A 13,453-nucleotide genomic window follows, 5' to 3' on the forward strand; every position below is an offset into this window, starting at 1 on the left:
CTTTTGTCACTGAAAACAAAATTAGAGTCCTAGTTAGAATTATTTATGAAGTACTTACTAAGAAGTTTGTGGGAGGCGACACAGTAATTCGGTAGTGGTATAGTCTTCCAGCATTATTGGTCATGGGGCGACACGGTTTAATGGGCTTAAAGAAAGAGATAAGTAGAACTATATGTAGAGTCAAGGCAAATTTAGATTAAAAGAGAGAATAAAGCATTTCTAATAGCCATGAAATATGAATTAGGAAAAATTAAATAAAAGCAGGTAGTCATAATTAATCGTTCTGGGAAGAGGGAAAGTGTGGCCTTATCTACACTTTCACTTTCAGAAATACTTTTAATGCTACTCAAAGGCAAAAAAAGGTGAAAAATATTGCTGTATTTTTTTCATTTTCCATTTGACTCTCCACCTTTCTTACACACCGCAGTTAGTTGTTTACAAGCCAGGCTAATTTCCTCTTCTATACAAATTTGTTGCAGGAAACATATTTTTAAAAGTTTACAGAGGAACCTGGACTTCACATGGTAAGGTCTTAAGGTACATTAATTATCAAAACAGACAGGTATCAGCTCATTTGCTTGGGGCAAATCTGCGACCTGAAGAGAAGGGACTACTCTATCACCACAGAGGCAGCTCCAGTAACCCCGCTCTGTTTCCCAGGTTGTCATGCCTGACTATAAGGTACAAAGGTAGCCAGCTCTCCATGCACTCTGGTGCAAAACCAGACACCCGGGATTCTTGTTTCCTGACTTTTTCTGAAGCAGTTCTGTGTAAAGACCTAAAACTCCTCAACAGTCAGACAAAAACCGTTTTTCATATGCCCTACATCCATTTTGTTGCAGTTTGGAGGCTGCCACCAGCCTGTTCAGAATACATCTGTCTGCATAGGAAAAAAAAACAACAAAACCACTGCAGTGAGCAGGGTACTACTCTAAACAGTGCTACAAAAGTTAGCCTGATGGCAATGGCAAGACAGTTATACCACTAGGCTGCTCTGGACACTTGGAAAAACCCATCCAGTAAGTAGGGTGATTACACAGGCTGTTCAACCCCAAAGTAAGCTTCTCACTGTGCAAAACAACAGTTACACACCAGCTAGTTTAAAGCTGGGCAGTTTCTTCTGCAGGACAATGTAAAAATCACTATATCCTGGAGATTTTCTGAAACCTCAGATTCCCCAATGGCCTTGCTCCAGGGAGCAGCTGCCTTCATGCAACAAGTTTTATTTTTATATATATATATTCAAATATATTTTTTATATTTTTTTCCTCCTCCTTTTATCCCTCCTTCTTTCTAAGAAACACACTAGAGATAATGAGTTGAGGAACTGATCCTGAACTAGAGTGATTTCTAGTAAGCTTCAGACCAAAGCCATTTTTCCAAACTCAATAATTTCACAGAAACATGCATAACTCCTTTAGTTGCAGAGAAATAAAAGACTGTTTCAGTAAATATATGTAAGAAGGCCTACCAAAAAATAAATGCTTCAAGAAAATGTACAACAATAAACTGTAAAATCTACATGCTAAGCCAAGAACACCTCCTGACAATCTTTGTGCTCCTTTCAACAGCAGAATTACTATTTAGTTTTCCTTTTAAAGTAATCACTTCACAAAGCAGGCCCTTCACAACCTACTCATACACCTGAAGATAGTAGAACTTAAATCACAAGATCTTTTTTATTAAAGCAATTGTGTTTCAGAAACTTAAAAAAACCCCAAACATAGAACTAAACAAACACAGGCAAAAGTTTTCCCTAGTTTTCAGGTGGATTTCATTATCAGTATTGCATTTTAAATATGAGGTTACACAACTAAGTGATTTAAAGTTGCACAGGAGTTTTTTACTTAGCCTGTAAATCATGGGGAAAAAACTCAAATCAACCCAATTAGGAATTTACAGCAGTAAGTTTGTATTCATAATTGCAATTCTTAGAATTACTAATACCTCTTCACCAGGATAAATGCCATGTCTTATTCCCGTTCGTCGAGCTTTAGCACTGCACTTGCACAAAGGTCCATCATTCATCTGTCAAAAACAAAATAGGATTCTGTTTTCTTGAAAGTGGTTTTGGAAAAGTATGTTGGTTTTAATGCCCAGAGTGCTCATGCTTCTAAAAGCCTGTCATGCTTAGATTAAGTGGATGTTCTTAAGCCAATAAAACTGAAAACAGTATAGACTAATGTAACAGAACTGCACAATAGCATTAGAACTTTATCACTGTTTCAGAAGCACAAGATGGAAACCAACACTTTTAGCAGAATTCTACCTCTCTGCTATCACATACATCTTTTCCATTTCCTATACATACAAACAGCACACTGCCTGTCTAAAATAAAATTCAGGTCCTAAACATGCATGTGCCAATATTTACATGCTGAAATCTCAACATTGAAACAGTTCCACTAAACTCACTGAAAATCCATCTCCAATTAAGCCCTCTGCCATGGGACAAGGCAGAGGGTACTTTAAAGAACTAATGGGAACACTTCAAATCCAAACTGTGAACAGATCAGTAAAAAAGATAAAGGGGGAAAAATACCACTTCAGTATTCTATATGGGTGCATCAAGTAGCTATACCAAAAAGAGCCAATGCACATATTATAAAGCTAGTGTCTTTCTTTTTGCTTTTATGACCAAGATCAATGCATAGTATCAATTACTGCAACACCCTAAAGCTTTCTGCTTTTAACATTACGTTCGCTGCAGAAACACAACGAAAGATGCCAAGAACCAAACCAGAGAAACAAATTAAGTTCCCAACCCCAGGTTTTAATCCAAGTTTGAATCTAAGAACTTAAACTTTTTTCAACTTAGGGGAAAAAAAAGCCAATAACCCTGCAATGCAATACAAAAACCGCAGAACTTTTCATACTTTTACAAGCAGTCTGAAAACATAAATATCACCCATGGTGGGGCTAAATAACATCATCACACAACAGATATAATGTGAAGACATCACAGGAAGCAAGAACCACCGAACTGCTGCTAATGTTAGTTTTAGGCAGTTAGGATAGGGACAGAAGTTTTTAGTTCTGATGTTAATTCTCTGAATGTTCACTTCAGTTTAGTTTCTTAAGACTGGTATGTACAAAGGAATGTAAGAAGCAGGGCACTTTACTTCGACACCTTAAGTCACACAGTCTTAACAATGCAGTGACATGAGAGCTTGTTGTTCATACTTTTTTTCCCTGCACTCTGAGACCCTTGAGGAAAGTACAGGCTCAAAGAAAATGAAGCATGCTTACAGGTAAAAGCGTACTTCCTCATTGGCTTAGACAGCCACAAAAGAGAAGAGAGTTAAAAATGCAGTCAACAGTTAATTGCTCATCAGTCCTCCAAAACTAAGGGCCTACAGAGGCTATTTAAATAATCATCACTTATTTTCAAAAATCTCATCCTTATTTCTTAGAATTGTTCAGCACTAATATTGCCTCTGTTATATTAAATGCACAGACCAAAGTTGAGAGATATATGAAGTACTTGTAAGGCCCAGGACTTGAGAAGCAGGTCAGATACATATATACCTTGTCCCTCATGACACTGCTCATGGAAAAAAACCACAGAAGAGTAATCATGAAGTGATGATAAAATGATGGTGAAAGATCACAAATTTACACAGGCAATGCCTTCTAACTTTCTCTGACCAACAGGGCAGCAAAAACAAGCAGATAATGCTTGCAACGAAAAGGCCACTGTGGCGGCATTGGATTTAACAATTTATTTTCTGGCAACTGGCAGCATTACTGGAGATTATCCAAAATGACAAACAAACTTCTCAGATTGGAGGGTTGGCAAGAGGCATCCTACATATCTAGTTCTATGCCAGACAGAGTACTTGTACAAGTCAGTGCATTCCTGTTTTATTCTGTCGTAGCTAGAAAGCATTTTGGCATACTAGATAAATACCTATGCAAATTTCAAATGTTTTCAGATAAAATCTACTCAGAAGTAATACAGCAGTGACAAGCTCACCATGATCCAATTTCAGCCCTTTCAAGAAAGACGAAGAGGTAACCTCAAGAAAGTTTTTGGGAAAGAGTTTTTGAGCAGGAAACTCATATACTAAACATTCCTGAATCTATTCATTCTACAGTTATTTCACTTTTTTTTTTAGCTAATATTCTGCTTAGAACATTACTTTGAAGTGTGCCCAAGAGCTACGTCATTTTTATAGTTAAATATCTAAACAGTTCGCTACTTTTGTTTTCCATACAAATAAAAATAGCTAGCTATGCTCAATCAATTTTTTTTTTTAACTAGAAGCATAAATACGAATCTGTAATAGAATATTCAACAGACCTTTGAATTACCACAGTGGCAATATGCATTGCAGTATCTCTTCACATTATGATTTGTTGCACACTAAACTCATGCATCATACAAAGTGCCAGAAAAATAAATTTACTGAGATGCCACTTGACAAGGAGAGAATAGACTGTAAAATATTTATCTAAGAAAGATGAAGATGGTGAATTTGCAAACAAAAGCTAGTCTTCTGTGCAATGTTCAAAACAACACTTCATGAGCTCAGCAATTACGTTTAACGAGAACTACAATCTCCACGCAATTACAAAAGAACCGCTACACAAGAAATTAGAACCATTAACTGCATATTTAAAACATTATTTATCATTACAAGCTGAGAGCTTCAAGGTGAATTTATAAAGGACATAAACATGTTGCCTTTTCTCCATCACAGAATTCATTTGTATACCTTTATCTCAGGGCTAAGAGGACAACATTAGCACACTGTTAGCAATTCAGGCTTTATTAACACTGTCAGACATGATTCCAACTGAATAATCCCCATGATTAATTAGCTGGAACCATACTCTTGAAATCAAAAGTGAAGTGCTTTGAAGATGAGAGAGAAAAGGGAAAAGGGGGTAAAGAAAGCATTTTGAAATAGATGCCACCTGGCATGTTTGACAACAAGGCAGAATTTTCGGTCTGTGGGGAGAATGACTTCTGGACACACAGCACTTTTTCCTCTCACCGTACCTGCCCTGGATCGTTGTACCACAGTTCTTCATGAAGACGATCAGGGTGTGCTTTTTTACGCTTAATTTCTGCAATGACGTCAATAACATCTGAATCCGAACTGCTAGAGCAGCTGCTGTCATCTTCAGAGTCACACTCTGACTCACTGGAGCTCTCTGGTTCACACAGTAGAAATAAAGACAGCTGAAAAACACTTACACATGCTCCCTTCTCTGTAGCAATGCACTCTCTAACATGACATTAACCGTGGCATACTCAAAGTTAAAGTTGTGAATGACACTCGCACTAAGAAAAAGATGGACAGCAACTCCATTTTTAATTAAAAATGACAAAAAATGCTGTAGATATTAAATACCTATAAGAAGAGCACCTGTTTGCACACATGAGAGAATGTTGTTTGGCTGCCCAGGAGCACCACTGATAAGTCACAGAAAACCAATTTCAATTACTTGATGTTAAAGATTTTAGAGCTATAACCAACACAAGTATTACTGTAAAGTTAAAAAAAGCACATACTGAACACAAGACTCTCCTTAGTTAAAAGAAAAAGGAGTGAGAAAAAATGAGAGAATACCACTAGTAAAATATTTCCCTTCTTTTTTTTTTTAAGATGCATTTTTACACAGTTCATAATTTGGCACAAAGTGTTATTAAAATATGTCGTTGGAATGTATGGTCAGATATACTCAGCTGAAATTGAGTTTTCTCTAAACGTGTGCATGCGCGTATCACTACAAATATTCACAAAGACTTCAATGTTAAAAGTTCTCTGATACACAACTGGTTATTGTTTAAGTTTAATTTCAGGTGCAAAATGAGCACAGGACCTGTGAGACTAAGCTGGAGTTCTGAAAGACCAACGCAGAACTTCTGGATTTCACATACTGCAATCACAGTCATAGAATGATTTGGGTTGGAAGGGACCTTAAAGATCATCTAGTTCCAAACCCTCTGCCATGGGCAGGGACAGCTCCCACTAGATCAGCTTGCTTAATGTCCCACTCAAGCTGGCCTTGAACACTGCCAGGGATGGGACATTCACAAGTTCTGTGGGCAGCCTGTTCCAGTGCCTCACCACCCTTACAGTAAAGAATTTCTTCTGTAATCAGCCTTTCATGATCTAAAAGTGTTCCTGGAGTGCATTGCTATCTCACTACAATACACAATTACTGCTAACACAAGGCAGAACAGAGACAGCATTTACTGAAGTACAAAATAAGACAAACTACAGAAGCACGGCTGTAGGAGAAGCTGGCACAGACACCGAGTCATCCCAGGGGACCAGTGAAGACACAGAGCTTTCAGGTCCTCCAAAAATACTGGAAAAGGAAACACAAAGAAATTGCTCTTGGCCCAACCATCCATTTTAGCCTAGAGCAGTAGGCTTTCTTCCTGCAGAGATCTGAGAAAGTGAGGGCTTTACGCAGGTATGTTGAAGTTAGCAGTTTTGTACTTGATTCATCTACATGAAAAAACACCTCCTAAAACCCCCTACAGTTAACTTTTCTAGTGATTCTTGAATGAATTCAAATATATGCAAATTTTCTGTTCAAAAAAAAGTTAAAAAAATGGTTTTCTTTACAAAAGTGAATTCACATTTTATTTCATCAGTGTTTATTTTCTCTCATCTTGACTGTATCCTTTTACACCATCAGCATGTATTTAACTATGCCATTATGTCGGTATTTCAACTTTAAAAATTACATATAAAAAATTTTAAAGAGTTACTAAGCTGAGATATGAGAGTCTGAAGCAGCTCATCTGGCAAACACAAAGCATCAGCTAAGAAGCAAGTCCAACAGAGTATCTAAATTACTGTGTCTACGAATTTCCTGAACTAAAGCAACTGACTAAAAACGCACTATGAAACACTGAAATGCTGGAAGTATGAAAGGAAGAGCTAACAGTTCTCACAAAACTAAATAAGAAAAATAGCTTTCACTGACTTCTGAGTAGACGAATTGATATAAAAATCTGCTAATTCAACCACTATTTCCCCAATAAATGATGCTGCTAGCAGATGTATTTCACTGCAAGATGATCCATATGGGTGGCACACGACAATGCAGATAAAGTATGTTATGTAAACAGATGCATAAGTCTGATAATAGTAAGGAGAGTTGCACAACAAAAGTACAATCCAGAAGAAAGATTAGGTGACATAAAAAGCAGACCTATGAGTTTATCACCACTACTCTTTCTTAGTTTTTAGAAATATAAGACCAGGAGCTCCTCAAAGCCTCTCATGTACCATTCTTTGGACTATCTGATCATGCTCAGGGTGCTTTTATGCCATGGAAGAAACCAGCATACAGTAGTGCTGGATACTCTCCATTTTCCCCTAAGCTTTCTGGGTAAAGAATCTAGCTCTACTTCAGTCAAAAGCTAGAATAAAATTCCCATGGATACGCAACACAAAGGAGGGATTTTAAAAACACAGATTAACCTACCAACGTAATTAAATACACACAACTACCAAAACAGGTTAACTAGAGATTACTCCGTTTCTCCTGAGCTTTGTCATCATTTCAGCCTACCTAAATCTTCATCCAGCTTGGTCTTTGGTGGCTCCCATGGTGGCCTGGCTGCTTTGGCCTTTGCCTGTCGCTTTCCTAACTCCTCATCAAATTTTTCATACAGATCTCGGAGCTTGCTTGTTCCTACCACAGTAGAGTCCCCCTGTCAATAAAAAAAATCAGAGCAACAACAAAACAAAACAATACAGTGTTGAAATAGCACATGAACACAACATGTAGCAGCATTTCTGAAGAAAAGCAAGGGGGGGGAAAGACAGATCTACGTAGTTCAATGAAACATGAAAATACCTATTAAGGTTTCAGCATACCATTACATTGCTTCACTAAGTGAACTAGCAGGGAAATTACCTCCTTTGCTAGTATAACATTTCTCCAAGACTGTAGGAATACATGGTGCTTGAGGTATCTTTGCTCAAACACAGGTACAATGGGGAAAAAAAAAATCTTTCCCTCCTGGAGACAAAAAAAAAGTAGCCCTGTTCCATGTACCACTAATCTGAATGCTAACAGATAGAAGAAACTGAGGAAAATAGAGAATAGCACCAACATATAAAGCCCCTAACAGGGTTAAAAGACTGAGATGACTGGGGGAAGAGAAGAATTAAATTACATAAAACATGATCCTGATGAAGGGTTCATATTAATCAAGTAATCAAATAATCAATAACGGACCATGTACAGTAATTTTAAAGTTCTCACAAACATACCACTTGATCCATGGGGTCATTGGAATAATAGCTTTCGGAATGGGTGCAGCGAACCCAGACTGGCTTAAGTAACTCCTCGTCTTCCTCTTCATTTTTTTCAGATGCATTCTCCTCTGATTCTTTGTCTTTGACAGCAGTATAACTTTTCTCTTTGCTGGAGCTCTGGTTCTCAGACCACCTTTCTCTGTCCTCCTCCCATCGCGGTCTCTTCCTCTCTCTGCTTGGAGATCGGCTTAATGGGAGAAAGCAAGCAAAAGCAATTCTCTTTATTATTTTAACAGTGACAGTTTTATAATGAAAAACAGTTTGCTTCAGATCAGTAGATCATTCTATCATACAAGTTGCAGCAAAATCCAGTTGCCTTTCCTGCTTTTAACTTGCACCATAAAGAGTAGAAGAGCACTTTGTAGTTCTGATGTACTGTAAAAATTACTTAAAATTCGAAGTGCTTTTTTATTTTAAATCTTACTCAAGAATAATATATAATAATAATAATATATATGAAAATATATATGCTATCTTAGATTAAAATACTTACTAGTGTTCTAGGTGAATTTATTTTAATTTTGTTCCAAAGTTAGAAACTTTAGAAACTAAAAGTCACATCACTTACAACTAAAAGTTACAGTAAGAACTTTTAATACATAGCCCACAAAATATTTGCATGACAAAAGACTTGGGGTTTTATTAGAAGGATTATTCAGAAGCCACACTTCTGTTACTCTAACACTCTGCATCCCTGTGAACAACACAATTTGTGACAGTCCTTATGTATTGCAAGAGTAATGCTTTCAAAAGATGAATTAGGAAAAATACCTACTATTTTTTTCATCTCCTCTACCTATAAAACCAATAATGTTGCACTGATTTCAGCTATCCAGCATTCAGAAGGAGCACCAAGAAAAACCCCTAAAAGATAATCTAAAGATAGAATGACTTTAAATAATTATGGTACTTTACAGACTGGAAAGAGATGTAAGAGGAAGTCTTTAGGACACAGCAGAGAAAGTCTCTCTCCAGAGATAAATCCTGTTTCTAACTCTACAAGGTCTTGAGATAGCTGACATTTGCATGTATAAATAGATGGTTATAAATTTAAGACACTCAGGTTTTCTGAGTTTAAAAGCAGGCACATATGCATACACAAAACCGCACGAGTGGATGCACAGAGCCTCAAATACTCAAAAGACCATACGCAACCTCCCTTACCTTCCTGCTCTCTTGTAATCTTTTTTGTAGGATCTGTCTGGTGATGGTGATCTTCTGCTGTCACGGTGCCTATGCCTCTCTCTCTCCCGCTCCCTTAGAAAGTACGAAAAATAAGTTAAATGAGAAATCTGGAATTTCATACGTTCCATACCTGAAATGTGCACAAAAGCAGCCTGAGATCACATTACCAAAAATGATATCCACATGCTGACTGCTAAAAATGCAGATATTCTTGATGCTGACGAGCAAGAAATTTGCAAAGGACGGTCACCTATCCATCTCCTCTGCCTTTGTCATAAAGCCATCTATCTCAATATGACAGTTAATTCATACCATGCAGAGGCAACTTCTATGAATTCAGCACAAGTCTTGTTACCATCTTCCTCTTCTCCGGTTATGAATGGAAAAGGGTAAGATACTGCATCTTTAACCATTCCAAAAGCCTCAAGAAAGGGACAAAAAAACCCATCCCATGCACAATAGCTTTGTAAGCACAGCAGTCACGCAAGTGTTTGAGGCAAGCCCTCTCTTCTTTACAGCCAACTCAAGCATACACAAAAAAATGGACAGATACAGACAATCTGCATGATGCCAAAACTATGACTCTCATCTACAAGACTCAGCTTGCACATATGCATAAAGTATTTGATAACACAAACATACTTTTGGGGCAAAAGAGCTTTAAATTAACTCAAGGCTTGAGGAAGAGTGGCTGGAAAGCTGCCCAGTGGAACAGGAGATGAGGATGTTGGTCACAGCCAGCTGAACATGAGCCAGCAGTGTGCCCAGGTGGCCAAGAAGGCCAATGGCATCCTGGTTTGTATTATAAATAGTGTGGCCAGCAGGACTGGGGCAGTGACTGTCCCCCCGTACTCGGCACTGGTGATGCCACATCTTGAGTTCTGTGTCCAGTTTGGGCCTCTCACTACAAGAAAAACATTGAGGAGCTGCAGCATGTTCAGAGCAAGGCAACAGAGCTGGTGAAGGGTGTGGAGCACAAGTCATATGACGAGTGGCTGAGGGAGGTGGGGTTGTTTAGCCTGAAGAAAAGGAGGCTCAGGGAGGATCTTACTGCTCTCTACAACTACCTGACAGTAAATTGCAGTAAGGTGGGGGTCAGTCTCTTCTCCCAAGTAACAAGTGACAATGAAAGGAAACAACCTCAAGTCGCAGGAGAGATTTCATTTGGATATTAGGAAAAATTTCTCCACTGAAAGGGTTGTTGAGCACTGGAACAGGCTTCCCAGGGAAGTGGTGGTATCACCAGCCCTGAAGGCGTTTAAAAGAGATGTAGATGTGGCACTTAGCAACACAGTTAAGTGGTGGAGTTGGCAGCATTAGTAAACGGTTGGACTTGATGACCCTAAGGATGTTTTCCAAGCTAAATGATTCTATGAAATTGTTGTATACATTAGGCAGGAAAGATCACACAGGCAGTTTTCATACTCTGCTAACAGCTGACAACTTGTTAGTCCACCCAACTGTGGATCTATTGTGGGACAGAAACTTCATGATAAATCCCACAATAAGCAGTGCACACTCATCCATCTGAATGATGTCGACACAGCCTACAACTGTCCCACTTCCTTTAACAGGTTTATGGTAATGTTCACTTCAGTCCTCTCTCGAGATCACAGGCTGGCTTGCTGAGGTCTTCACCCTGAACAGAATCACACAGGCAGGTCTTTCCATCAGACCTGAGTACTGGCTACCTCCTGAGCTAGAGGGAAAAACAAGGGTGAGGGAAGAACATTGATGCAAACAAATACTATGAGGCAACGATGACATCCCTCTCCCCGCAGGCAGAAAATACCTCAAGTTACCTGTTTCGCTCGTAACTTCTGTGATGAGGCGATATCCTTCCTCTGTCATAATCTGTCCGGTGCCGACTGCTCTCCTGCCTCCTCCTATCTGGACTCCGGCCTCGATCCCGACGATCCCCATGGTTAGCAGACCGATGCCTGTCCCCGTGGATGTGACCGTGTTCGCGATGTCGGTGCTCATCATAGTGCTTGCTCCTGTCTGGAGACCGCCGATCACTTTGAGGCTTCTCTCCCTGGTACTGACCCGTGTGCCGAAAATGGCTGCTGCCACCACTGCTGTTGGCAGTGCTGCTCTGGAAGGAGCCAGAGTTGTGCTGATAGCTGTTGAAGCTAGGTGGTGGGAACGACTGCTGGGAGTATCCCGTGGAGTACACAGGCTGGTAGTTGACCTGCTGTGGCATGACTGGTGGGGGAGGAGGGTGCGGTACTGTGGGAGGAGGCATCATGTATGGAAAGGTGCTTTGTCCAGCAGGAGTTCCTGGCACAGGGGTGTTGCTAGGATTTGGCACTGGTGGCGGAGCAGGAGGGAAACATGGAGGCACTGGGAAGCTCTGCCTCATCTGATGGTTCGGAAATGGTGGCCTCATGGGACACTGGCTGATGGGATTTTGTGTGGAAGGGGGCACTGGAGGAGGATAGGGCACAAAGTCTGGCCTGGGAGGCATGTAACCAGTGGCTGGAGGGTTTGAATAGGTTGTTGGAGGGGCAGTTTGCTGGTCATACTGGTACTGTATGGAGGGCTGCTGTGGATGAAGCTGCCGTAGGTTCTGAGGGCGGTAGGTCTGCGTTGAAGTTCTTGCTCCTGGTCCCCCTTGACCACGGGGACATCCTCGTCCAGAATGGAAAGACATGGCTCACCTTTAAAGAGGAAAGTAAAAGTCCAGTGTCACACAATTTTTGTAAGATGTCCTTGCTGCATTTGCAGGAACTAATCCTAAAATGCTGAAACTATAGTTTTTGCAGTTTCCTTTAACGGAAGCAGTAAACAATGTCCACCAACTTTCACTGGGAGCTTTGTGCTCCTCAGACCTCTAGTACAGGTCATTTATGTCCCTTTGATTCCTTTAAGCCTCTAAATCCATGAATGCACTCTACAGTCTTTCTACCAAAGCTGGACCATGCTTTCTGACTTAGTGCAATGTTAATTTCAAAAAAATATTGATATAATGACTGGTCAAGGATTCAAGCACCTCTACTAGTACTTAGAAACTCTGACATAAAGACCTCAGATACCCCACACTGAAGAAACCACTCATTATTAATAATTGCAGTTGTCATCCAAAGTTGCATAAAAAGGAGTTCTTTGTAGAACACAATTCTAAACTTTGGGCAGAATGACGTGACTAACGCTCCATTGCGAGTTACCTGGTCCAACAAATCATGTAAACTTTAAATGAGATAGTAGTAATTTACATTCACAACTGAGTCCCCAATTTACTAAAGGACTAAATTCAACAGACCCTTCAAAAATGTTAAGTGAGGTAGGTATATTTTTGTTGAATGTGAATCTTACAGGTTACAGAAAACAATTTTGTGTAGACTGTGCTATTCCTTCATTTTCATTGAAATAAATGGTTCCCAAGAAATCCCTCAGCTGCCTTCTTGGCCTTGTTACCTTTCAGCAATTGCCACTGCTTCAAGTAGGCTTAAGTGTTGCTCAAAGCTACGCATGTATTTAAGGTACTGCATTAATGTTTATAAATGAAAACCACCGTGCTTCATCAGTTAAAACTGATTCTTTAATTACAATGTTAAGTTTCAAAAACTGAAAAAAGAGGGAAAAAACCACTTTATGGCTGGAATAGAGGGAGAGGGAAAAAAAATAGCTAAGCACCCACAGAACTGAAATCCTGTTTTCCATAAAGGGAAGTGAGAGAAAGAAAGGGAAGACACAGACAATTGGAAAGATCACCAGAAACACAAAGCAAAGCCTCCCTTTTAATGAGGCTTTCCTGATGGTGAAGTACATGCACAGAACATTCTCCCACCTGCTATAGTGCAACATGGCCAACCTGGACTGCTCAGAGCACTACTCTCAGCTGCACTTCGGTGCCACTGCAGCAAAAGATGTAGCTCTTGCTGAGAGAAAGCAAACAACTTCTGGTGAACTGCAGGGAGAAAGGAAAAGAGAGGAAAAGTACTGACATTAAAGAGGAGGAATCAAGAGGACCC

General features: G+C 39.6%; 1 protein-coding gene across 2 annotated transcripts in view; it reads right to left on the reverse strand.

Moving 5' to 3' along the window:
* Positions 1-13,437, reverse strand: part of DROSHA (drosha ribonuclease III) — a 68,482-nt gene extending 55,045 nt beyond the window's left edge. Inside the window, exons 1-8 of one of the 2 annotated variants that reach the window (XM_064662233.1) lie at positions 13,294-13,437; positions 11,282-12,139; positions 9,459-9,551; positions 8,250-8,481; positions 7,543-7,684; positions 5,006-5,160; positions 1,948-2,028; positions 59-145 (exon numbers count right to left, since the gene is read on the reverse strand). In XM_064662233.1, coding sequence (XP_064518303.1) covers positions 59-145; positions 1,948-2,028; positions 5,006-5,160; positions 7,543-7,684; positions 8,250-8,481; positions 9,459-9,551; positions 11,282-12,132 — 1,641 coding nt within the window. In that variant the 5' untranslated portion in view covers positions 12,133-12,139; positions 13,294-13,437. Of the gene's footprint in view, positions 1-58; positions 146-1,947; positions 2,029-5,005; positions 5,161-7,542; positions 7,685-8,249; positions 8,482-9,458; positions 9,552-11,281; positions 12,140-13,269 lie in introns of both variants that reach the window. The other variant, XM_064662222.1, reaches the window with a different exon arrangement.
* Positions 13,438-13,453: the final 16 nt, after the last annotated feature.

This window comes from Pseudopipra pipra, chromosome 1 (genome assembly GCF_036250125.1).
Source record: "Pseudopipra pipra isolate bDixPip1 chromosome 1, bDixPip1.hap1, whole genome shotgun sequence".
NCBI lineage: Eukaryota > Metazoa > Chordata > Aves > Passeriformes > Pipridae > Pseudopipra > Pseudopipra pipra.